This window comes from Urocampus carinirostris, chromosome 11 (genome assembly GCF_059441175.1).
Source record: "Urocampus carinirostris isolate Australia breed hairy pipefish chromosome 11, RoL_Ucar_1.0, whole genome shotgun sequence".
Classification (NCBI taxonomy): domain Eukaryota; kingdom Metazoa; phylum Chordata; class Actinopteri; order Syngnathiformes; family Syngnathidae; genus Urocampus; species Urocampus carinirostris.
The window spans coordinates 6253251-6280238 of NC_142359.1; the positions used below are offsets into that span (position 1 = coordinate 6253251).

Consider the following 26988-nt stretch of genomic DNA (forward strand, 5'->3'; position numbering starts at 1 on the left):
GTCACATTGCATGAAGGTAAAAATACACGGGTTCCCCTGACGTTGGGTCCTAAATGCGGTATTTTGAAGTCGAGTCGAAGTATAACGAAGTTGAGTAAAGTTAGTAGAGTTGGTCGAGAACCGGCTTCTCCGGCTCGGCTCACTGAAAGGAACCGGCTCTTTCGGGTCCTAAACGGCTCTTCAGGTTATTTTTGCCTCGTTCATCCCTATATGGCCAAATATTATGTAAAATTATGCACAAAATGACTTAAAGGAAGGGGAAATAGAACGAAAAAAAATAAAATACCAAAATGAAAATGTAGTGAAAAGCTGAGAAAAAAAGAAACAAAAGGAAGAGAAAAAGAAGGAAAAATTTAGAAAAAAGCCAGAAAAAAAGAAAAGAAAGAAACAAAGGAAAAAAAGTAGATAGAGAACTAAAAGAAAAAAGTAACAGCTAAGTAAAAATAAACACAATGTGTTTTTTTTAAAGGAATTTAAAAAAAAAGAAGAAAAAAAATAGGAAAAAAGAACAAAAGTTTGTGAGTCACTTCATTCAAAAGTGAAAAACATTTTTTGCATTACCGGAAACTCAGCAAAATGTAACGTGATGTCAAGTTTTGGACATGTTTGATAATGACTCAGTTGCCACACTTGGGATTATGGTTGCTCACTGTTGTTTCAAGCGTTGCTCACCGACTTTGTGTGAACGCTCAGACCCGTAAGGAAAATTACAGGGAACATCGGTCTTAAGCCTTGATTTAAAAACTTCCATTGAGGTTGCAGATCTTATCTTCCATAGCACCAAGGTCTGATCCATCAATTCATCTCCCATTCTATCCCCGAGATGAGAGTAATACCATGGCAACCAGTCAGTCAAGTATCAAAAGTACACACCCATACACAAAATGTGCCACCACTGCGTGTTTGTGTGCGATCGGCATCCCCCCCTACGGCCTGGGGGCAGTTCGGGTGCCGAACTGTAATCAAAGTAGGCACACGGGTCGAACTTTATTAGCAGCCACTCGATAGCCGCTGCAAACAAGGACGAGCACCAGTTTGCAGCAACATCATCGAGGTTCTCTCAGGAAGACCACAACCTCCCATGGGCGCGAAAAGGGGTCTGGAATTGACCGTCTTTTGTCCTTTGGATTAAGTTGTGCTGGAGAAGTTGATGAGGTGAGTGTCTTGCAGGTCGGGGGGGGGGGCTTCCCCTTGTTATAACGTACCTTGCGACTAAATCGGGGATTTTCTTGCCGCTAAATGATATTTCACTTCTTTTTCATTGCACTATTGTTGGAATAGAAGAATAGAATATAATTTACTTTGATTGTCATTCTATGTAACCATGCACACAGAATGAAATGTCAATACACCTGACCCGCACAGTTAAACTGTAGCGAGCCGATGCGAGATCAAAACGGATCATAACAGGAAAAAAAACAGGCGAAAAAGGACTTGCCGTGTAAAAACAGAGATTGGCAGATGGACCAACAAAAGGGGACTGACAGGACAGAGTTTAAATACTGACAGGGAGCCAATCTGTCAACAAGCTGCAGCTGGCGCCACACGGGTTGAGTCTATTTGGCGCCAACGCAACCACACGGGCGGGGCCAATTGGGCATCATGGCAACCGTAACATAAAGGGGTCCATGCAAACTTTGTGTTGACTAATCAAAAACAGAGATTTGCAGACGGACCGACAGAAGGGGACTGCTAGGATAGAGCAGCCGCAGACAAACAGGGAACCGCCATTTTTTAGACCCAACTGCTGTGTTGGGAGTCATTAGGTGACCAAATCCCCCAATTCCAACCCTTAATGCCGAGCGCCAAGCAGGGAGGCAATGAGTACCAATGTTGTAAGTCTTAGGTATGACTCGGCCGAGGCTTGAACCAGCGACCTCCCAGTCTTGGAGCGGGCGCCCTACCATCTAGGCTACCGAGCTGGTGGATAGCAGTCCCTAAGCAATCTCATCTCATCTCATTAGCCGTACCGTTTATCCTTATTAGGGTCGCAGGGGGGCTGGAGCCCATGCCAGCCATCTCCGGGCAGTGGGCAGGGGACACCCTGAACTGGTTGCCAGCCAATCGCAGGGCACACAGGGACAGACAACTCATTCGCTCATTCACACCTAGGGACAATTTGGACCGGCCAATTCACCTGAAATGGATGTCTTTGGAATGTGGGAGGAAACCGGAGTGCCCAGAGGAAACCCACGCAAGCACGGGGAGAACATACAAACTCCGCACAGGAGGTCTGGAGCTGGTTGAACCCACGACAGGTTCCCATGACATGGACTGTGCCGCACAAGCTCTAACCACTGCGCCGCCGTGCTGCCCTCCCTAAGCAATGTTCCCTGTAATTTTCCTTACGGGTCTGAGCGTTCACACAAAGTCGGTGAGCAACGCTTGAAACAACAGTGAGCAACAGCAATCCCAAGTGTGGCAACTAAGTCAATATCAAACATGTCTAAAACTTGACATCACGTTACATTTTGCGGAGTTTCCGGCAATGCAAAATTATTTTTAACTTTGGAATGAATTGACTAATGTACGATTGCAAAGGTTACAATTCTTTCACAAGATTTCCATTTCTTTTATTCCTGGTATCTTTTGTCGCATAATACTAACATATTTGGGGGCTTATTTAGTCGGTTGCACGATACACAACTGTATTTCACTACATTTTTTTAGTGGAAGTACAATGTTGGCAACAAGATTCACTTGATATAATAGGAAATTGTTTTTTCTCCTTTTTTTAAAATTCCTTTTTAAAAAATCTCATTGTGTTTATTTGTTCCTAGCTGTTACTTTTGTTTTGCTTTTTTGTTCTCCATTACCTTTTTTCCTGTTTATTTGCTTTTCTTTTCTTCTGGCTTTTTTTCTGAATTCTTCCTGCTCTTTTTTTCTCTTTTCTCTCCTTTTGTTTCGTTTTTCACTATTTTTTCATTCTGGTATTTTTTTTCTTTTTTGTTTTATTTCCCCCCTTCCTTTAAGTCATTTTGTGTATAATTTTACCTAATATTTGGTCAAGTAGGGATTAAAGAAGCAAAAACAACCTGAAGAGCCGTTTGGGACCCGAAACAGCCAGTTCTTTTTAGTGAGTCGAGCCGAAGAAGCCGGTTCTCGAAAAATTCTACTGACTTTACTCAACTTCGTTCGACATTGACTTCAAAATACCGCATTTAGGACACAGCGTCAGGGGAACTTGTGTATTTTTACCTTCATACACGGTAACTTTGACTTAATTCGCTTTTTAATTAGCAATTCCGAGCCCGCATTTTTGTGAACTGGCTCGATTTTCTTGTGACCGGAGAGTAGACGTGGTCAGGGTAAAAAATGGGTCGAAACCGGGTGACGGACTGGAGCAAAAAACAGGTGGGAGTTAGGGTCGAAGAAGGCTTGCCTAGTGTTAACTGAGGTTCGCAGACGGACTGACAAAAGGGGACAGATAGGAATGGGTTTAAATAGGGACAGGGTCCGAGGCAGTTGGTGCCAAAGGAGCGGGCACAATTGATTCACATCGGTAATCAAGACAGTCCTTAATCTCACTTTCTGTCTCTTCCTGGAAGCAAAAGGACTGCATGCCTTCCTCTTCATTTTCAGATGCTCTGTACAGTAATAGGTTACATACTAATTGTATTAATGATATCCATTATACATTTTGAAAATTCAGTGATTTTGAAAATCCCAAAACAAAAAATTGTTAAATAAAATAAGAAACAATTTTAACATTGAATAAATATAAACAGGGCAGCAGGGCGGCACAGTGGCTAGCGTGCGGAACAGTTCTGAAGTCGTGGGATACAACATTCCTGTGTGGAGTTTGCATGTTCTTCCCGTGTGTGGGTTTCCTCCCACATTCCAAAAACATACATGTCAGGTTAATTGGCCGGTCCAAATTGTCCCTAGGTGTGAATGAGTGAGCAAATTGTCTGTCCCTGTGTGCCCTGAGACTGGCTGGCAACCAGTTCAGGGTGTCCCCTGCCCACTGCCTGACGATAGCTGGGATGGGCTCCAGCATCCCCGCGACCCTACTGAGGAAAAGCGGTGCAGATAATGGATGGATGGATGGAAATATAACCATTTCATATCTTTTTCATTTTATGTTTTCATGATAACTGGTGAGGCACTGCCTCAACTGCCTCCCCTGACGAGGTACAAACTACCCACCTTTGTTTTTTTACGTATGCCTCTTATACCTAGCCACTCCTTTGCACATCTGTTCTCCTCTGCACTATCCTACTCCATTGTTATTGTTATTGTATAGTGACTTGTTTACCTGACTGCCCATTTTGCACATCTGGTTAGCTGCTCCTCTTGCACTCTTTGCACTACTGTATAATACTATACATAGCTATAATTATTTAGTACATTATTAGTACTTCATTACTCCAACTCAATATAACATTTTATTTATATCTGTACATTCAAGAAAACTGTGCGGGTCAGATGTATCGACATTTCGTTCTGTATACACGTGTACAAGAATGACAATAAAGTAGATCTGAATCTGATTTTGAATCTGAATCTGTCCACCAAAGAATCAAAAAATCTCCAGGATCAAGACTTTGTGAGCTCTGACAGCATCGAAAGTTCCACTTTCACACCATGGGCAAGACCAGACAAAGTACGGTGGACCTAAATTCGCCGAGTGACGCCAAACAAGCAGTTCCCTTTGAGGAAATGGAACATGTCGCGGCCCATTCCGATCCGGAGAAGAAGAAAGAAGAACCTCCTGACCGAGGGAGCTGGAAGGGCAAGTTTGACTTTCTACTGTCCTGCGTGGGCTATGCTATTGGCTTGGGGAACGTCTGGAGGTTCCCATATTTGTGTGGCAAGAACGGCGGAGGTAGGCTTTTACTTTGTCAGACCCCGACTTCACAAAAACTGATGAATGTACTTTCCATTAAGGTGCGTTCCTGATCCCGTACTTCATGACTCTGGTGTTTGCTGGTATCCCCCTTTTCCTACTGGAAACATCTCTTGGACAGTTCACCTCAGTGGGAGGTCTGGGGGTGTGGAAGCTCATGCCAATGATGAAAGGTAATAAACATAGAATAGAATAGAATATACCTTTGTTGTCATTGCTACAAAATGGGTTGAACATATTGTGACAACGGAATTGGACATGGCACTCCAGTTTCACATTTAACAGTGAAGATAAAAGAAATAAAAGAAGATAAAGGAACATCACACACCACATGCAGTGTTCTCATTTGCCCGCGTCCCTGCGTCCTAGACGCATTATTTTTGCTGGGGACGCATCGTGTCAAATCAACGTGCGTCCCCGGGACGTAACTTTTTTGACACCAAATTGTCATTATCATTTTTTAACAAAGATTTACCGCACTCCAAACTTTTCCTCAGGCAGATCCGCCATTGTTGTTTTGGTCTCGCGGTTCGAGTTTTCGTCTGCACGCCGATCTCCAGTTCGAGTTGTGTAGTGAAAGTCCGTCTCTTTTTAGAGAACCGGCTTTTTCGGCTCAGCTCATTAAAGAGCCGGCTCTCCAACGGCTCACTTGCTTTGATGCATTATATTACGAATCATTATTGTTGTATAAAGAAGTTAAGAAAAAAAGGAAACATAAAAGGAGAAAATAAAAAAGGCAGGTTTGTGGTGATCCCTTTTAATCGGTATATTACCAACAATAATTTAATGCAGTGTCAGGGAACGGACCGTGAGGCAGGAAGTGTGAACTCATTTTGCATGTACAATCTGTCACTTTAATTTAAAAAATAAAAGTTGTCCAACACGCAGGGACCAAAGACAAAACAAAACAGGCTTAAAGGCAATCAAAATCACAAACTAGGCATTTACTCAGAACAAACGGGCATGAACAGGTTTTTCCTCAAGTTAAGCAATGGTCTGGCAACGGGCAGTCCCAAAGGGAGCACTTAAGTACGCAATCAAGTCAATGTGTCTCAGCCGGTGTGAAGGGGCGGGACCAGCTGGGTGCCATGACGACCGTGCAGGACATGACATGCAGAAAATGAATTCATAATTTGAATAAGAAAATGTAGTATTCTACTTAATTATATTTGCATGTATTTTTTCCTTCTACAGTGAACGTCCAAGCGACCTCATTTTTGAACTTTTTTTCATTCATGTCGAGCAACTCAGTGTCTCACAACAAAATGTTCATTAACAATATATATGATATAAGGAAACACATGTACAATATAACATGTTAAACTACATCATACCTAATTGGTAAAATGGCGGCGCCCTCTGTTGGCTGCGGCTGCATCGGCTCGCTACAACGGGTCAGGTGTATCGACATTTCGTTCTGTGTACATTGTTACAAAGAATGACAATACAAAGGAAATTATTATTATTATTATTATAAATAAACATGTTTGAAAAAAAAAAAAGATTTTTTTGTATTTTGTAAGGGAAAATACGACAGTTTGTAAGGGCATGGAGCACACTAAATTTTGGGGACCCATAAATCTCTGTTGGGACCCATAGATTTTTGAGCATGCGAGTCCCATCACTTTTCAGAAGTAAAATGAACACCGCACATGGGATTGTGATGCGTCTTAAGAACTAAAAACTGTTCTTGGATTCTGCAGGTGTCGGTCTGGCCGCAGTGGTGCTGTCCTTCTGGCTCAACATCTACTACATCATTATCATCGCTTGGGCCCTATACTACTTGTTTAACTCCTTCGGTTCGGTATGTTGAAAACAATACTTATGAATGAAAACTTTGTTTCGAACATTAAAATATAAACAGGACAAAAACAATGAGTCAACAACAAAATAATGTCACAAAACATGTTCGAAAAGGGGTAGTCAGAAGCAGATGCTTATTTTCCCTACCCTTTTATCTTCCCTATCAAATACATTTTACAAATTATCTTCTCCTCTTGTGTCTAATATAACATAATCTCATGGATATACTTATTACATAGGTCGGATAGCAATAATTGTGATAATTACAATAATCACATATTTTATACACTAATCTTTGTAATACCCATCCCTCAACTTCATAATACCACTAGCTACCAAACATCACTGCGACACCAATGATAATAACAACAATAGAAATAGAAATCATATTTATAATAACAGTTATGATATTATAATAGCAACAATAACAACAAAGTTAACGATAGTTTTAAACGCAGTACAGTGGAACCTCGGTTCTCGACCATAATCCGTTCCAGAACCCTGTTCGAGAACAGATTTGTTCAATCACTGAAATCATTTTTCCCTTTAAAAATAATGTAAATCGTTTTAATCCGTTCCAAAACCCTGAATGTTTACCATGAATGTTTAACGTAAACATGAAGCTAACCCAGGCTAATCGTACGTTCGAGTATTCGTAATCTTACGCTAACATGAACGTGTAAAAATAAAAAATTCAGTTCGTTAGCGCTAGCGCTTCATTGGAAAGGGGGCTCCGTTCCAACACCCTGAATTTTAGGCTCAGTTCCAACACCCTGAATGTTTACCTGAATGTTCAACCTAATCATAGAGCTAACCCAGGCTAATCGTACATTCGCATTATCGTAATCTTCCGTACAAAAGATTATGCTAACACGAACGTGTAAAAAAAAAAAAAATATATATATAAAGAAAATAATTATGAATAGGATTTCTTAACTTTGTGGTGGTCAGCAGAAGGCGCATGCTGTATTCCCTGGCAAGATCGGAAACTCGGACACCTCTTTCATATTTAGCTATTATGTCTTTCTTAAAGGCAATAGTTGTACGAACAACTTTTCTTTTTTCACCTGTCCTGCTTGCACCGACCTTCTTCGGAGGCATAGTTAGGGGCTAAAACACTCCGTTCACCGATATTAAAAGCGAAAGCAAAAAGAGGCAAGTGCGCACGTGATAACAGTTGGTCACGAGGGGTGGGGGCCATCTACACCCATACGCCGCTCAGCATCGCACTCTAGCGTACGCACTCAGGCATTACCGGCGTTCGAACTCCGAATTTTTGACCGAACAGCGAAGCAAGAATTTCTCGAAATTTTTGGTCGAACACCGATTTGTTCGAACTGAGAGGCGTTCGAAAACTGAGGTTCCACTGTATTTCCAATCTCACTCATATCCCATTTTCTTCATCCCTGTATTTCGCCAGTTTTTTTGTATTTAAATTTGAACACATGAATAGTTGGACATTGTTTGTAAATGATTCCAAAGTTTGACTCCACACACAGACACACACATCCTTTTCCTGGTGGTTCTCACCTTTGGGATTTTGAATTTACTACAGCCCCTAAAATGATAACTTCCCTCTTTCCGAGTGAATCGTTTTTGGATGTTTTTTGGCACCATGTTTTTGTTGACCTCAAATAACAGTTGTGAAGTGAAACATTTTATTAAATCATCCAATTATAATAATTTGGACTGCATGAATAAAATATGAGTATGATCCCGATATCCTACCCTGTTTATGGTTCTTATTGCACGTTTTTGAGGGATAAAAAGGGGCTGTAGTGAACTTTTGTAAATATTGCCTCGGACTTCTGCACAATATGTTAAGTATGGCAGAACTAGAGAACAATAAACCCAGGTTTTTGTTGACCAGATTCTAAATTTCTTTTGTTTTGGTTCAGGAGCTTCCCTGGCAAAACTGTGACAATCCCTGGAATACCGAGAAGTGTTTCTGCAACTACAGCTTGGAGGACACTACCAATCTGACCAGTGCTGTTACCGAGTTCTGGGAGTGAGTCTCATTCTTCTTCCATTGATGGCCGGAGGGTAGAGCTGTACATTTACGGTTCCTTACGTAGAATTTGTCTTAAGCTCTTGAACGCAGCCAGGGCGTGTTTTTGAATTTCCTACATAAATCTGTGTCTGGGAATGCAGCCATTGCTTGAAGGGGTTTAATGGGCAATACATCTCAAACATCACCCTCTGATTCTTGCAAGGAGTATAGTCTTGATCATTCATTCATTCTTCGAACCGCTTTTTCTCAGTACGGTCACATACCTAAGGACAATTTGTAGTCTCTAAACCATGTTTTTGGCGTGTAAGGGGAAACCAGAGTGCCCAGAGGACATACAAACTCCCTTAAGAGAGGCCAGTAGCAGGAATGTAACCCGGAACCTCAGAACTGCGAGGCAGTCATGCTAACTACTCAGCGGCCAGGACATCTCCTAAGACAGAGTGTCACGGTAGCCATGGGGCACAATTGGCCCCACCCGTGTCTCACGGTTGCCATGGCGCCCAATTGGCCCCGCCCGGGTGGCGCCAGCTGGAGCTTGTTGACGGATTGGCTCCCTGTCAGTATTTAAACTCAAGTCAGTCCCCTTTTGTCGGTCCGTCTGCGAATCTCCGTTTTTACAAGGCAAGTCCTGTGTTTTTGCTCTTGTTTTTCTCCCGCTACGATTTGTTTGATCTCGACCAAGTCTGCTCTACCGTTCCGAATAACGATCCGTTTTTGATCTTGACCACGTCTACTCTCCTCTCCTGGTTTTCGACTTTTTTCTGTTCCCGACACCGCCATGAAGTCCCACTTCCGCGTCTGAGCACCCTACTCCCCGCGATCAGCGATCTCTGAACCGTGTGTGCAATCCTTTTCCTTCTTCCCAATAAAACTGTGAGAAACGTTACGCGAATGGGTCCTGTCTCTGTTCTGGTCCTGACACAGAGGTTCTCAAATAGTGATACATCAAGGCAATCTTAGTGGTACTTTAGGTTTGTTTTTTATATCCAAGTATTATTTTTCAAATGTTACTGTATCTCCAAGAAAAATAGTAACTTCTCTAAATCCGTTCAATTGTCTGATAATTTTAATACAATACAAATCTTGTTCAAGTGTTGTTTTTCATATTTTACAATAAAAGTAACTCATGAAAATAACACGAAACAAAGAATAACTGGGATTTCAGGTATCTCTTTTAACTTCATAGATCATTTTTGTTATTTTGGTATTGTGATTGAACCTCCTGTGTGGAGTTTGCATGTTCTCCCCCGTGCTTGCGTGGGTTTCCTCTGGGCACTCTGGTTTCCTCCCAAATTCCAAAAACATGCAACTGTCCCCTGCGACTGGCTGGCAACCAGTTCAGGGTGTCCCCTGCCAACTGCCCGAAGATAGCTGGGATTGGCTCGAGCCCCCCGCCACCCTACTGAGGATAAGCGGTGCAGATAATGGATGGATGGTATTTCATAACCATTCTTATTTCAATACAGTGGTAATGTCTATTTACTAACCTGCGGTTTATGGTATTGATCCATGGCCTTGGCAGCAGCGTCAAAGTGTCCTTGGGCAAGGCACTGAATCCCAATTGCTCTCAGATGTAGGCCATGGAATTCCATGACAGCACCCACTTGGTGCGTGAATAAATGTGTGAATGGACGAATGTGTGTCTGTGCTAAGGGCTTCGGGCTGTACCATTGTGCGGTGTAGAAAGTGTTATATAAACAAAGTTACTTGACCATTTCAATTGTTTAGCTTGGTTTTTAATAAAATATGGGAAATACATTTCAAGTCAAGTCATGTTTATTTGTATAGCCCTTATTCACAAAGAGTCTCAAAGGGCTGCATAGACCACAGATTATTGCAAACCACAGTCTATTATGACACCATCCCCTGATCTAAAACCATCATGACGGCCAATAATACACATATTGTCAAAATAAAATGTAGGTTTTTCATATGCTATAGAGTAGAAGTGTGTTTTAAGCTTAGATTTAAACATTTCTACTAATGTTGCAGATTGAATATCAGGGGGAAGAGCATTCCACCGCACCGGGGCCCGGATGGAGAACGCTCTCGAACCTGCGGATTTCTTCTTGGCTCTTGGGATCACTAGTAGACCGGCGTTTTCAGAGCGAAGGCTCCGGACAGGAACATAGGGGGAAATTCAATCTGAAAGATATGAGGGAGCAAATCCATGCATGATTTTGTAAGCCTCCAAACAGAACCTTCAAATCACATCTTAAGCTAACAGGGAGCCAATGCAGGTTAGCTAAAATCGGGGTCATGTGATCAAACTTTCTCGTCTTAGTTAAAAGCCTCGCTGCAGCATTTTGTACCAGCAGAAGGCTCTTGATTTTGGACTTCGGGAGACTGGAGAGTAGTGCATTACAGTAATCAAGACGGGAAGTAACAACCGCATGAAATCTTAACATAAGCATATTATTTTTTTACAATAATAAGCTAGAGTATTTCAAATAATCTTTTCTTCTACTCAAAGAATTGCTTGAAATGTGCATCTTCTTTTGTGGTGAACAATATTCAAATATCCTCAGCACTCAATTTTATTTCATTTTCTTGTCAAGTCGCGCTTATGTGTGACTTCATTTTTCCTGTTTATGTGTCAAGAAAATAAACCACGCCTCCTGACCGATTAGGGGGGTGTATGGCCGGGGATTCTGGGAAGATGGCTGCTCGGTCGTGCCCGTTCCATTGGCGAGGTTAAAACCTAAATGAGTGTTTTCATCTGAGTAATTCTGCCAACAGAGAGTTTATATCTTGTATATCTCTCACAATAAGTTGAAACTTGAATAGAAAATAAGGAGAGGTTATTGAACTTGCAAGGAGAACAGTGATAGAATCCATCAGATAAGAAAGTCCAATTCGTTCTTGAGGCCCTTCCCCGAACCTTTTCTCTTTATTACATATTTAAGGTGGTGAGAGAGGTGAATGCAAGAGTATTTGGCAGAGGTGTAGAAATGATCGATAACAGTAAAACGGTGTGGCAGGTAAGTCAGTTGTTGTTTGCAGATGACAGAGCGCTTGTGGCTGATTCTGAGGAAACATTGAGAAGGTTGGCAATGGAGTTTGGAAGAGTGTGATTAAGTGCGTAAGTTATGTGTTCACGTCGTGGAGTGGGCATGGCATTAGAAATAAGGTTGCATGGACAGAAGCTGGAAGAAGTTGAATGGAGTGGGAGGTATTGCACAGAGTGAATCAAGGTGCTTCCTTGAGGTTTTGGGTTCTCTGAAGAGAGTAATGAGCAACAGGAGTATGAGTATGGATGTTAAGAGAGTGTGATTGTGCCGACTGTGTTGTATGGTGCAGAGACCTGGAGCCTGAACGCAGAAGTGTTGAGGAGTATGTTGGGAGTGACAAGATTGGATAGATTGAGAAATGAAATTGTGAGAGACAGAACTGGAGTAGTAGAGGAACTGAGCAAGCGTGTGGTTAAGGGAGTACTCTGTTGGTTTGGACCGATGGAGAGGATGGATGAGGAGCAAATGTTGAACAGGATCTACGGAGTAGAAGTAAATGGAAGGAGACCAAGAGGAAGGCCGCGATTGACGTGGATGGATAGTGTTATGAGTGCACTGCAGGAAAGAGGTCGAAATCTAGTGGAAGCTAGCGCTCTTGTGGGTGATAGGAATGAGTGGAGAGGTGTTGTAAATAAATATGATATAATGAAATTGTGAATGTGTTTAATTGCTGTTAAAAGTGTCAATAAAAAATGTTCAAACAAAAAAAAGGATAGTGGGATGTTTAGACGTTTTTAAGGCATGGGTAGGGCACCTGTATGATGCGGCAGGGGTAAACCAGTGAAAGCTGTCGGGCCCTGTTGTTGAACAGAAGAGTGTGTTGTGTCAACCTGACTCGAGTGACATGGCCGCTTTCTCGTGTCCCGTTTCATCTGGAGGGATGAAAGCGTGACCGACTTGGGTGCCGAGGTGCCTAACATGTTTGGGTGTTTGGGCATTTGGGTTGGCCATGGTCCCAAAAATTTTTGAGTGAGATTTTTTTGCTACTTTTTCCTCTTTTCATTTTCTTTGTTTTTTTTTGTTTGCGTTTGTCTTGCTGTCGGTCACCCCTCTCGAGGGATATGACCAGGATAAATAGATAGATAGATAGATAGATAGATAGATAGATAGATAGATAGATAGATAGATAGATAGATAGATAGATAGATAGATAGATAGATAGATAGATAGATAGATAGATAGATAGATAGATAGATAGATAGATAGATAGATAGATAGATAGATAGATAGATAGATAGATAGATAGATAAATGTCTAGATAGATAGATAGATAGATAGATAGATAGATAGATAGATAGATAGATAGATAGATAGATAGATAGATAGATAGATAGATAGATAGATAGATAGATAGATAGATAGATAGATAGATAGATAGATAGATAGATAGATGTCTAGATAGATAGATGTCTAGATAGATGTCTAGATAGATAGATAGATAGATAGATAGATAGATAGATAGATAGATAGATAGATAGATAGATAGATAGATAGATAGATAGATAGATAGATAGATAGATAGATAGATAGATAGATAGATAGATAGATAGATAGATAGATAGATAGATAGATAGATAGATAGATAGATAGATAGATGGATAGATAATTGTCTAGATAGATAGATGGATATATAAATGTCTAGATAGATAGATGGATATATAAATGTCTAGATAGATAGATAGATAGATACATGTCTAGATAGATAGATAGATAGATAGATAGATAGATAGATAGATAGATAGATAGATAGATAGATAGATAGATAGATGTCTAGATAGATAGATAGATAGATAGATAGATAGATAGATAGATAGATAGATAGATAGATAGATAGATAGATAGATAGATAGATAGATAGATAGATAGATAATTGTCTAGATAGATAGATGGATATATAAATGTCTAGATGGATAGATAGATATATAAATGTCTAGATGGATAGATAGATAGATAAATGTCTAGATGGATAGATAGATAGATAAATGTCTAGATAGATAGATAGATAGATAGATAGATAGATACATGTCTAGATAGATAGATAGATAGATAGACATATTCAAGGATACAAAAGCATATCCACCCTAAAGGTTGTGGAAATCAAAAGAGCAGCAACATGATTGGCCGATAGCGACAATGATGTATTAGTCAAAACAATGAACAACAGTGTGCAATAACAGTCGAATCACGAACTGGGATCCAATGAAATCTCCTAAAACAAAATACATTTATCAACTGGAGATGCACAAGTAAAACAAGAAGCAAAGATCTTAAAGAGACTCAACATTACTTGTTTATGTTTTGGCAGACGTAACATGCACCAGCTTTCCGGTGGTCTTGAGGAACCCGGGGAACTCCGGTGGCCTCTGGTGGGAACCCTGGCGCTTGCTTGGGTTCTCGTCTATTTCTCAATCTGGAAGGGAGTGGAGTGGACGGGAAAGGTCTGGCTTTATTTTCCCCATTACTTGGGAATCCAACGTTATCCGTGATTTTTATCACAGCTTTTTGCTCAAATATCCCTCAATCTAGGTAGTGTATTTCTCAGCTACGTATCCCTATTTTATGCTCTTCATCCTGTTCTTCCGGGGGATTACCCTTCCTGGAGCCATCGACGGTATCCGTTTCTACATCACTCCAGACTTTAATAAGCTCATCCGCTCAGAGGTGAAATATCCCATACACTTAACTTCATCGCCCAAAAGAAATGCAGTAGTTGCTCATATATGTACTGTTTATAGGTATGGCTGGATGCAGCTACTCAGATTTTCTTCTCCTATGGCCTTGGACTTGGCTCACTCATCGCATTAGGAAGCTACAACAACTACAATAATGACGTCTACAAGTAAAGCGCAATTATGACTTTCAACCGTGTTGACCTACAGTCGTATGCAAAAGTTTGGGCATCATTTTTAAGATTTTTCTTTTTAAATCATTGGTTATTGGGATCAGCAATTCGAATTTAAATATATCTTATAGTAGACAAACACAGGGAAATTAAGTTCATAGATTTACAGAAAGTGTTCAATAATTACCTAAACAAAAGTAGGCAGGTGCATAAATTTGGGCACCCTTGTTATTTTATTGATTTGAATACCTTTAGCACTAATTATTGGAACACACAATTTGTTTGTCTGAAGAGTGGCAACATGGGAGCCTCAGAACAACTGTCAAATGACCTGAAAACAAAGGTTGTTTAACATCATGGTTTAGGGGAATGATACAAAAAGCTATCTGATAGATGTCAGCTGTCAGTTTCTACTGTGAGGAACATAGTGGGGAAATGGATGATCACAGGCACAGTTCTAGTTAAGGCCCGGGGTGGTAGGCCAAGGAAAGTCTCAGATAAGCAGAGGCGAAGGATGGTGAGAACAATTAAACTCAACCCACAGACCAGCTCCAAAGACCTACAACATGATGTTGCTGCAGATGGTGTCACTGCGCATCGTTCAAATATACAGCGCACTTTGCACAAAGAGATGCTGTATGGGAGAGTAATGCGACAGAAGCCTTTTCTGCGCACATGACACAGAGTCGCTTGAGGTATGCTGAAGCACATTTGGACAAGTCAGCTTTATTTTGGAATAAGGTGCTGTGGACTGATGAAACTAAAATTGAGTTATTTGGATATAACCAGGGGCGGTATGCATGGCAGAAGAAGAACACAGCATTCCAAGACAAACACTTGCTACCCACAGTAAAATGTGGTGGTGGTGGTTCCATCATGCTGTGGGGCTGTGTGTCCAGTGCAGGTACTGGCAATCTTGTTAAAGTTGAAGGTCGCATGGATTCCAGTCAGTATCCGCGGATTCTTGCGAACAATGTTCTAGAATCAGTGACAAAGCTGAAGTTGCGCCAGGGCTGGATACTTCAACAAGACAACGACCCCCAACTCTGCTCATATTCTACTAAGGCATTCATACAGAGGAACAAGTACAATGTTCTGGAATGGTCATCTCAGGCCCCAAACCTGAATATTATTGAAAATCTGTGGTGTGATTTAAAGCGGGCTGTCCATGCTTGGAAACCATCAAACCTGACTAAAGTGGAGATGTTTTGTTAAGAAGAATGGTCCAAAATACCTTCAACCAGAATCCCACTGGAAGCTATAGGAAGCGTTTAAAGGCTGTTATTTCTGCAAAAGGAGGATCTACTTGATATTGATGTAATTTTTCTGTTGGGGTGCCCAAATTTATGCACCTGCCTACTTTTGTTTCAGCAATTATTGCACATTTTCTGTAAATCCTAAAAAACTAATTTCACTTCTCAGATATAACTTTGTTTGTCTGCTGTCAGGGGTGCCCAAACTTTTGCATACAACTTTATTTTTCCTCACAATTGTAATTGTATACCTTTCAGGGACTCCATCATAGTGTGTTGCATAAACTCCTTCACTAGCATGTTCGCCGGCTTTGTTATTTTTTCCATCGTGGGCTTCATGTCCTACATCACCAAGAAGCCTGTTAAGGAGCTTGCTGCCTCAGGTATTCAATTGACATGTGGGACTTTTAATGTAAAGAGTGGCATTGATTGGATATTTTTGATAAGTATAGGTCCTGGTTTGGCGTTTTTGGCATACCCTCAGGCAGTCACGCAGCTCCCCATGTCATCTCTCTGGGCCATTCTCTTCTTCTCCATGCTGATGATGCTGGGCTTGGACAGCCAGGTACTTAAACTCTGATTGCAGACTGATCTGTGCCAGGTCCGACCACCAGTCCACAGATCCTGAGAGTTAAGCCAAGTCACTATCATTTGTATAGTCCTTAATAGAAAAGAGCCTTGAAAAGCTACCCAGACCACCATTACAGCATACCCTGATCTGAAACCTACATGAAGGCAAGGGAAAACAAAAAAAAAAAACTGGGAAAATTAAGAAAATGAAGGTCTGTAGGCCTGCGGTGTTCAGGACCATTAAACTGCATGTACAATTAGAAGTCCGGGCGAGCTCCAGGCAGAACCATAACTCCTGTTCTGCCAAGGCTGACATAGCTTTGCCAGAACAGGCAATAAGTTAGCAGTTCCCTATGACAATCAATTCTGTTTCATGTCATTGGGAAGGTTCTGTGCTGAATCATCCAACTGAGACTTAAAAAGAATGTTTCGGACACGCTTTGAGGCTTATTAGGTGCTAGCATTGAGCTATTAATACAGAAGTATCTTGGAATGCTACAAATGTTTTACATAGTACTAGAGTATGTAATGGGTAACTCGTGTGGCCAGAAATGGGCTGTACATCAACAAAGTATATTGCTCTGTTGCAATTCCGGGCCAAATTCCTTTCAGTTACGTACAGCTGTGCATGGACTGTGTATTAACTATGATCCAGGACATGACCAGGTCCTGGATCTGCAAGATACCACATTATTCGTGTCAAAATGTGCTAGGCCAGATCTGTTTAGCGCATTTGGGCCACATTTGTGGTTATATATAGTGAAGGATTTTACACATTTTACTATAAAGGATTTTATACGATTAAATACAAGTTACATTTATCGAGTGCAATGAAGATTTTCACGGAGTGGGCTACAGGTCACCCTGATCCGAATGCAGAATGTTTTGTTTAGTTCTGTTGATAACAGAACTCTGACGCAGAACGGCAGGGATTATTTGGAGAAGTTGATAAGCGCTCTGTTGTTATGAGTTTTTCAGACATCCGGACGCTCTTTTTCGAGATGGTGGGGCCAGGTGGGGGCTTTCATTGGCATGCACATGGGAAAAGCCGGCACACCAGCTTGCGGAAAAAAACGTGGGCCGAAAAAAGGAAGCAGAAGGCTTGACAGAGACTCAAGCGACACTAATTCGGCTAATTCGATGGAGTTCACTTAGTTAAATTGTTTAAGAAATTAAATATGCCCCCGTGTGGAAATGCCGGTCTCTTGTTCATTTTTCCATCAAGAAACGAGGCCGTATTGTTAGGAGAATGCAGGTGGTGTTTGGTTAATGGAGTCAGATAACTAATTCGAAGAATTTGGTAAACGGTACATTATAATATTTAATTCTTAACAATAGCCAATGTCCAACCCATTAATATCTGATTACCGTATTTTCCGCACTATAAGGCGCACCTAAAAGCCTTTATTTTTTTCAAAAGCTGACCATGCGCCTTATAATACAGTGCGCCTTATATATGGATCAATATTAAGTCGCAAAGTGTTGCAAGTAAGGCAAGCAGCCGCCAACTAGATTTTCCCCTGAAAGCGAAGTCGTCCGTGGTGTATGCTGGGATTTATATACCGGCGTTTCATTTCCTAACCAATGTGTCAATCATCATTTGAATCAGTCACTATTGGCTAAAGTTATCCGGAGGTAAAGGGGGCGGATCATTTTTATCATTTACAGGCTCGCATAAGCTAAAGGGGCGAAACGAAGCCTGCAATTGGCCGAAAAAGATGAATGTGAATCACACGTTGGGTTGCACTACGGCATAGAGAAAACATTTTTTACTATTCTGTATTTATAAATATTTTACTCTCCTGGATTTACTACACTCACGGTTGTAAGAAGACCATGGTTACGTATCATTATTGAACGAGATGGCTGCAAGAGAACTTAGGTGAGCATTTCCGGCATTATATTTTCCCGGTATCTTGTTTTAGAACGATCTTGATGTATCTGTGATGAGTCTATTTTTAAACTCAATTCAATTCAAAGTGTTTATTGTCATATGCACAGTAAAGAACCCCGTTTCCCTGCACAATACTTGTCCACACAGTTGCCAGCAAAAAATAAAATGGAAACTAAGACATGTTTGGCATTTCTTGAATTCCAAGACTTTAACCTTCCAAATGATATTTGGAACGATGCATTTGAGTGATTGGTGACATGGTACAGACACTGTTTCCGTACATGTCTGAGACACGTATTTTTGTCTTTGCAAGCTTTGGGAATGTTAAGGGGGTAATAAGTTTGACTCAACTATCTAACTGTTTTGTCGACGTTCCCATTGTGGCACCTTATAATCCGGTGCGCCTTATGTATGGAAAATATAGGACCAAAAACTATTTTTGGAGGGTGCGCCCTATAACCCGGTGCGCCTTATAGTGCGGAAAATACGGTACACACCTTTTCAACAAAATAACACACAACTGACCCTTCATTTTCAATCAGTTCTGCACAGTGGAAGGTTTCATCACAGCTCTTATGGACGAGTACCCTTTATTGCTGAGGAAGAGGAAGAAGATCTTCATTCTGGTCGTCTGCTTCGTGTCCTTCATCATCGGGTTCTCCAACATCACACAGGTACACGACAAGACACAAAACAACTTAAGTAGGTATGACATTTGTCCTCCATTCCAGGGAGGCCTGTACGTGTTCAAGCTGTTTGACTATTACTCAGCTAGTGGAATGTGCCTCCTCTACCTCGTGTTCTTCGAGACCGTCTCCATCGCCTGGCTTTACGGTAGGAAAAATTCCAGTCAGGACACAATCCCTTGTCTCCTGGTCCTGACGTTGCTGCAACGGCCCAGGAGCTGAGAGGTTCTACAAGGACATCGAGGACATGATCGGCTACCGGCCCTGTGTTTGGTGGAAGCTTTGCTGGAAGTATTTCACGCCGCTTATCTGTCTGGTAGGCCAACAGGAAATTATTTCATTGACGTGAACTGTGTGACACCAATCTGTCACTGTCGTGTTTTCACTCAATCGATGGCGTCAATTGATGCGCCTATATCCAGCGCTGTAGAAGAAACGACAACAACAAAATGTTTTGATCAAAATTACAGATGGGTGTTGTTTGATAGACATTTACATAAAACCCTTTTGCATAATGGCTAATATTTCCTCACAATTTTGTTTAATTCCGTTAAAACACAGTATTCGGTTAGTATCTGCACCAAAACCAGGGTTGGGTAGGGTTACGTTAACTGGATTACTTTCAATTACTTTTGGATTACTCCAATACTAAATATGCTAATAAAAGACAAAATAAACTAAATATGAATAAAATGATGACTCACAACACGTGGTAAGCTTTCTCTCCTGGCTTTGATCTCTCTGATCTCCGGCAAAACTAGCATAAAATGCGACAGAAACAAAATGAAAATAAATCCAAAAATATGAATACAATGACAACATTTTGTGCAGGCTTGGGGAGTAACGGAACACATGGAACGGCAAAAATGATGTTGGCAAGCTGTTTGGATTTATTTTCATTTTGTTTCTGTCGCATTTTTTGTTAGTTTTGCCAAAGATCAAAGAGATCAAAGCCAGGAGAAAAAGCTTACCACGTGTTGTGAGTCATCATTTTATTCATATTTAGTTTCTTTTGTCTTTTATTTGCATATTTGGTATTGGAGTAATCCAAAAGTCATTGAAAGTAATCCAGTTAAAGTAACCCTACCCAACCCTGGTCGCATTTTTTGTTAGTTTTGCAGAAAATCAAAGAGATCAAAGCCAGGAGAGAAAGCTTACCACGTGTTGTGAGTCAGCATTGTATTCATATTTAGTTTATTTTGTCTTTTATCAGCATATTTGGTATTGGAGTAATCCAAAAGTAATTGAAAGTAATCCAGTTAAAGTAACCCTACCCAACCCTGTTGGTGACACCGTGTCCGTACGTGTCTGAGACACGTATTTGCTCCTTTGCGAGCCATCGGAATGTTCAGGGGTTTATAGGTTTGAATGAACTATCTGACTGTTTTGTTGAGATTGCTACCGTAGCGCCTTATAGTCTGGTGCGCCTTATGTATGGAAAATATATGACAAAAAACTTTTTTGGGGGGGTGCGCCTTATATTCGTGAAAATGCGGTACTTAACATAAGTAAAACCTCTATAACCTGTCCTAAAACATCTTTGAAAAAATGCACTTTTAATTGAAATTTTTTTGCCTTGCCCTCATGTAAGTTTTAGATCAGGGGATGGTTTCAAACCCTGACCAAAACAGATACAGGACGTCAATTTGGAATTCCAGCTACCGCCAAACATGCTAAAGCATATCTTGGCTAGCAGTCTCCAGGAGATTAATATAATTTTTTCTTTTTATAAACAAATTATCTGCTTGTGAGTTAATAAAGGGAAATCCAAATACTTATCATAAACAAAATTTATTAATATCCGAAGCACATCACATTTTTTCGAAACACATTGTTCATTCCTATTTGTGTTGGGGGAAAATATATAATCTAGCCTTGCTGGCAACCGTAGCATTTAAAGTTATACCAAAATGTTAAATGAAAAATGTGAGAAAATAGAACATGGCTTTTTGAAAAAAAAAAAACAAAACTATATAGTCAAGTCAAGTCATTTTTATTTGTATAGCCCTTAATCACAAAGAGTCTCAAAGGGCTGCACAGGATATTGCAAACCACAGACTATTATGACAGCATCCCCTGATCTAAAACCTACATGAGGGCAAGGAAAAACTCAAAAACCTCAATATGAGGAAAATTTCGTCTGTACATGAAAAATATTTCTCGAATAATGCATTTTGAAAACAGCCTATTGGTTTTTGACTACCTGAGCTGTGATGTTGTCAGAGTAAAACCGGCACCTTTGGAAGCCAGTCGCTATATTAGTCTATGTGTTAATTAGTCAAATAAGTTAAAAGTGTTTTAAACCAAGTTTTGATAGTTTTTGTGGAGCATGCCAAGGTGTTGCCTCACAGGTGAATGCAGTAATGATACAATGAAGAGCTAGCAACAGTGAAAAGCTGTCACGACCAGAACGGAATCAGGACCCAATTGCGTAACGTCAACCACAAGTTTTATTAAAAGAAAGAGGAAGGGGCAAGCCCACGATCCGGTGCTCGCTGGACGCGATAAGCAAGTCGCTCTCGCACTCTGATTGTGATCTGAATACGGAAGAGGATCTTCCGTAGCGGGAGATGGCGGTGTCAGGGCTGGAAAAACAGCCGGGACAGGAGAGCAAAAATGTGGTCGGGGTCAGAAACGGTTTGTAAGTTGGGACGGGAGAGCAGACGTGGTCGGGATCAAAAACGGGTCGTAGCAGGAGACAAATGGGGAGATCAGGAGCAGGTAGGTGGAAAAACGGGTGCAAAAACGGGACCAGCGGGAGTCAAAAAGGCTTGCCATGTAACAATAGAGGTTCACAGACGGACTGACAAAAGGAGAGTGACAGGACCGGTCTTAAAACGGGACAGGGAGCCAATTAGATAGCCCGCAGCGGCTGGCGCCAAATGACCGGGCACACGCTCTCCAAATTGGTAATCCCGACAAAAGCGGCTACAGCGACAAACGCAAGCATGGCTGGTATACTACAATGGACACGGCAGGCTAGTTGGCTGTTAATTGGGGCTAACTGGAGCAAACAAGAAAAGGTGGTTGCAGCCTCGGTGAAAAACGTCTGGCTGGCTGACCAAAAACATGCAGTGAGCAGCCAAGCTAACCTGGAACCAACAACAACTGATACAGCTGCAAACCCGAACCCGCCCAGGAATAAACCAATAGAGACGGCAGGCTAGCCGGCTGCTAACAGAACTGAACGCTAACGGGGAACTAGTTGGACAGTGTTATACCAACCGTAAGACATGCTGTCAATAACAGAAACAAAATCCCACAATGGCCTACCTCGAAGGAGGGGAATGCAAACAAGGAACGTATGCTGTCACGGCAGCAGGTGAACTTACCCTATACTGCTTTTGGAGATAGAATTTGGAAAAAAGATAAGAGACAAAATGAAAAATATTAAATGATCTGCATTCATATAGCGCTCTTCAAATCAAGAATTCCCAAAGCTCTTGTGTGCTTCACATTTCCCAATAGCGGCCGTGCAGCCATGTAAGGCGCTAACCTGCTTATTGGGGGCATTAGGGGTTCAGTGTCTTACCCAAGGACACTTCGACATTTAACACGGAGGAGCCGGGATTTGAACTGCTATTTCTTGATCCCAAGACGAGCGCTCTACCTCCTAAACTACTACCGCCCCCGACAAGATAAGACTAGACAAGCAAAGTTCTAATTTCTCCCTGAAGAAATAAGCAGTATGCCATCACTGTTCACTACAATCACTGTCTGTTTCAGAACTGCATCATATGTTGTGTTAATGGGATTCACCATTTTAAAAGTCTTCTGATCACGTCACAGCTCTAGAGGTTAGGAGCCAAATCGGTCACCTTTGAAATTACATTTCTCAGGCACATGTCATATTTGACAACTTATCTGCATAATTCTAAGGTGAACACTTTCATGCTTTGTGCGTAATCGAGTACCCCTTAGAATGTCAAAATACACATAAAAATACTGCTAAATGAATATTGCATTGTGACATCACATCTTCGATTTATTCTAGGGAGTTTTCACCTTCAGTGCTGTGGAGATGACGCCCCTGACTCTGGGCAAGTACGTCTATCCCGTTTGGGGCCAAACCATTGGCTGGTTCATGGCCTTGTCCTCCATGGTCCTCATCCCAGGCTACGTTGTTTATATGCTCTTCACTTCGCCAGGATGCATTAAAGAGGTAAAACATCACCTTCGCTCCCTACTCCCATATGACCAGGGTTGGGTTACTTTTGGATTACTCCAATACCAAAAAATGCTAATAAGAGACAAAATAAACTAAATACGAATAAAATGACTACATTTTGTGCAGGCTTGGGGAGTAACGGAACACATGGAATGGCAAACATAATGTTGGCAAGCTGTTTGGATTTGTTTTCATTTTGTGTCTGTCGCTGTCTGTTAGTTTTGCCGGAGATCAAAGAGATCAAAGCCAGGAGAGAAAGCTTACCACCAGTGTTCCCTCTAAGCTGCGCGCGTGCGCAATTGCGCACTGCTCGCACGTTCTCAGCGCACAAGAAAAGCTAGCCAGCGCACAAAAATGATGGTCTCAAAATTACTAATTAAGAAGTCAAAGTTACAGTGCATGAAGGTAAAAATACACGGGTTCCCCCGACGTTGTGTCCTAAATGCGGTATTTTGAAGTTGAGTCGAAGTAGAACGAAGTTGAGTAAATTGAGAAAAGTTTGTCGAGAACCGGCTTCTTCGGCTCGGCTCACTAAAAGGAACCGGCTCTTTCGGGTCCTACATGGCTCTTCGGGTTGTTTTTGCTTCTTTCATCCCAACATGACCAAATACTATGTAAAATTATGCACAAAATGACTTAAAGGAAGGGGGGAATAGAACAAAAAAGAAAAAATACCAAAATGAAAAAGTAGTGAAAAGCTGAGAAAAAAAGAAACAAAAGGAATAGAAAAAAGAAGGAAACATTTAGAAAAAAAGCCAGAAAAAAAGAAAAGAAAGAAAAGTAGGAAAAAAGTAAATAGAGAACAAAAAGAAAAAAATAACAGCTCGGAAAAAATAAACACAATGAGATTTTTTTTTTTTAAAGGATTTTAAAAAAAAGTAGAAAAAAAAACACGGAAAAAAGAAGAAAAGTTTGTGTTGCATTCAAATAATTTCCAATGATATCAAGTGAATCGTGTTGTACTTCCACTAAAAAAAATGGGATTAAGTAGAGTTCTGTATCTTACAACCGACTCAATAAGCCCCCAAAAATGTTAAAATTATGCGACAAAATATATCAGGAAATAAAAAGAAATTGATATCTTGTGAAAGAATTGTAAGAACAAACGACGTTTGTAGGCCGTACAACCTTTGCAATAAGACATGAGTCAATTCATTCAAAAGAGAAAAATCATTTTGCATTGCCGGAAACTCAGCAAAATGTAACTTGATGTCAAGTTTTGGACATGTTTGATAAGGAATTATCTTGACACACTTGGGATTATAGTTGCTCACTGTTGTTTCAAGCGCTGCTCACCGACTTTGTGTGAACGCTCAGACCCGTAAGGAAAATTACAGGGAACATTGCTTACCACGTGTTGTGAGTCATCATTTTATTCATATTTAGTTTCTTTTGTCTTTTATTAGCATATTTGGTATTGGAGTAATCCAAAAGTCATTGAAAGTAATCCAGTTAAAGTAACTCTACCCAACCCTGGATCTGACGCAGGAATGCTAATAGAAACAATAAATATGGCTCTTTTGTGACCTTCAGCGCTGGAGGAGGATGACGACATCGCAACAGGAAGAGAAACCATCGGGTCATCATGTTTTTACGCACAGTGGGAATGTTAGTGAAGCTCTTGTATGACCTTCTTCTGTCATCCCTCAAATAATAATCACCCTGTCAGGAAAAATATAGTGACATGTGACACTTGGATGTAGCATTTTGCTGTATTTCACTCGCTCATTTGATAGTTTTAAAGAATAAATCATGGTAATAATTGTGATTATAGGCCATGCTTTGGTGATTTCATATGCAGCGGAACCTCGGTTCTCGACCATAATCCGTTCCAGAACCCTGTTCGAAAACCGATTTGGTCGATCACCGAAAATCGTTTTTCCCATTAAAAGTCATGTAAAATCTATTTAATCCATTACAACACCCTGAACGTTTACCATGAAAGTAAACATGAAGCTAACCCAGGCTAATCGTACGTTCGCGTTAGCGTAATCTTACACGTCATTGAGCACCCGAGTCTCCACAAAAAGTGGTGAGCGGTTAAAGGAAAGAAAAAGGAAAAGAAAAGAATTATGAAAAGGATTTCTTACCTTTGTGGTGGTCTGCAGAAGCCATGCTCTATTCCCTCGAAAGAAGGGAAACGCGCACATCTTCTTCATATTTTTCTATTATTTCTTTCTTAAATGCAATAGTTGTACGCACTACTCTTCTTTTTTCACCTGTAGCAACTTTGCTGCTTGCACCGACCTTCTTCCGAGGCATAATTAGGGGTTAAAACACTCCGTTCACCGATATTAATAACGAAAGCAAAAAGGAGTGCGCGCTCACGTGACAACAGTTATTCACGAGGGGGTGGGGGCAATCTACACACGTACGCCGCTCAGCATCGCCCCCAGCGTACCGGCGTTCGAACTCCAATTTTTTGAACGAAAAGCGAAGCAAGAATTTCTCGAAATTTTTGGTCGAGAACCGATTTGTTCGAACTGAGAGGCGTTCGAAAACCGAGGTTCCACTGTATTTGTGTAAAATAATATACCATCAATTCTAAACACAATTGCATTGCAGCTTATTATTTGAGTGATGTCAGGACCAGAACGGAAACAGGACCCACTCGCGTAACGTTACCACAGGTTTTATTGAAGGGAAGGAAAGCATACCTGTCCATGCCCGTACAAACTGTCGTATTTTCCCGTACGAAATACAAAATAATCGTACACCTTATTTTTTTTCAGAATGATGCATGATGGGAAATCCCCAGGCGACAGAAGCATGCGCACAGTAGCATCGAACCGCTTGCTTCGTTTGCAACGAAAAAAATGATACCGAGATAGAGGCTTCCACGGCGAACTCCTTTGACTTGATTGATTTGCCATTTGGTGATAGTCGGTGTATATCGGATGGTACCCGTCATTAACAAATTTGCGTTTTTCCGTATAGATTTTTTTGTACGTCGTACACGTCTTAAAATGCATAAAAAACGTAGTTTGTACGGCAAAACTGTTCAGGTTGACAGGTATGGGAAAGGGTTGCGCCCACGATCCGGGGATTGCTGGACGTGGGAAGCAGGTCGCTCTGAACGCGGAAGTAGGACTTCCGGGGCGAGCGATGGCTGTGTCGGGAAGGGAAAAAAACGGGTCAGTAGCCGGGATAGAAGATCAAAAACATGATCGGGATCGGAAACAAGTCGAAAGCCAGGAGAGGAGATCGAGGTGGAGATAAAAAACGGATCGTTATTCGGGACAGGAAAGCAGACATGGTCGAGATCAAAACAGGGTGTAATTTGGGATGGAGAGCAGACGTGGTAGAGATCAAAACCAATGGTAGCGGGAGACAAACAGGAGCAAAAAACGGGGCAGCCGAAAAAGGCCTTGTCGTGTAAAAAACAGAGATTCGCATACTGACCGACAAAAGGTGACTGACAGGACAGAGTATTTAATACTGACAGGGACCCAATCTTTCAAACAAGCTGCAGCTGGCGCAATACAGGCGGGGCCATTTGGGCGCCATAGCAACAGATGATTATACATGCCGACATTACTAACTAAGGAGGGGTGAATAATAATTATCTTGCTGTCTTTGGATTGATTACAGCCAAATCTGACGTCACAGTTTTTGGCCTAATACGAAAAATATACTCAGTAGTCACCTACTGCCAGACTAGAATATTCAATCAGCTGACACTATTTGTTTTAAAGCTTCCTAACATTGTTGTAAAATGATCTAGTTTTATTTTTATGTAGTGGTAGAAATAATGCAGGAGACTATTTATCGGGTATATTTTTCCCATCGACCTGAAAACTGCGAATAGGATGTGATAAGTCACAATCCTGTCTGTCCCCTGTTGTCAGTCTGTCTGCGAACCTCAGTGTATACTAGGCAAGCCTTTTTCGAACCTGACTCC

The 26988-nt window shown here is 41.2% G+C and overlaps 1 protein-coding gene across 2 annotated transcripts; it reads left to right on the plus strand.

The window, feature by feature from the left end:
• The first annotated feature begins 1007 nt into the window (after window positions 1-1007).
• Window positions 1008-25148, plus strand: slc6a1l (solute carrier family 6 member 1, like). 2 transcript variants are annotated; one of them, XM_088347903.1, is made up of 15 exons: window positions 1008-1155; window positions 4521-4828; window positions 4891-5022; window positions 6553-6653; window positions 8551-8660; window positions 13980-14112; window positions 14201-14335; window positions 14410-14513; window positions 16028-16152; window positions 16222-16334; window positions 18776-18907; window positions 18965-19067; window positions 19135-19235; window positions 22914-23081; window positions 24621-25148. In XM_088347903.1, the coding sequence occupies exons 2-15, from the start codon at window positions 4588-4590 to the stop codon at window positions 24714-24716; spliced, it is 1794 nt and encodes a 597-aa protein (XP_088204029.1). In that variant the 5' UTR covers window positions 1008-1155; window positions 4521-4587; the 3' UTR covers window positions 24717-25148. The 2 variants fall into 2 exon arrangements, with proteins under 2 accessions (XP_088204029.1, XP_088204028.1); XM_088347902.1 differs by having other exon boundaries at window positions 18776-19067.
• The last annotated feature ends 1840 nt before the right edge of the window (window positions 25149-26988 follow it).

Excerpts from the sequence above, each read along its gene's own strand:
- slc6a1l (XM_088347902.1), top strand. The coding sequence starts at position 4,588 with ATGGGCAAGACCAGACAAAGTACGGTGGACCTAAATTCGCCGAGTGAC. Across the intron at positions 4,829-4,890 it reads GTGTGGCAAGAACGGCGGAG|GTGCGTTCCTGATCCCGTAC; the intron begins GTAGGCTTTTAC and ends CTTTCCATTAAG. Across the intron at positions 14,336-14,409 it reads ATAAGCTCATCCGCTCAGAG|GTATGGCTGGATGCAGCTAC; the intron begins GTGAAATATCCC and ends TACTGTTTATAG.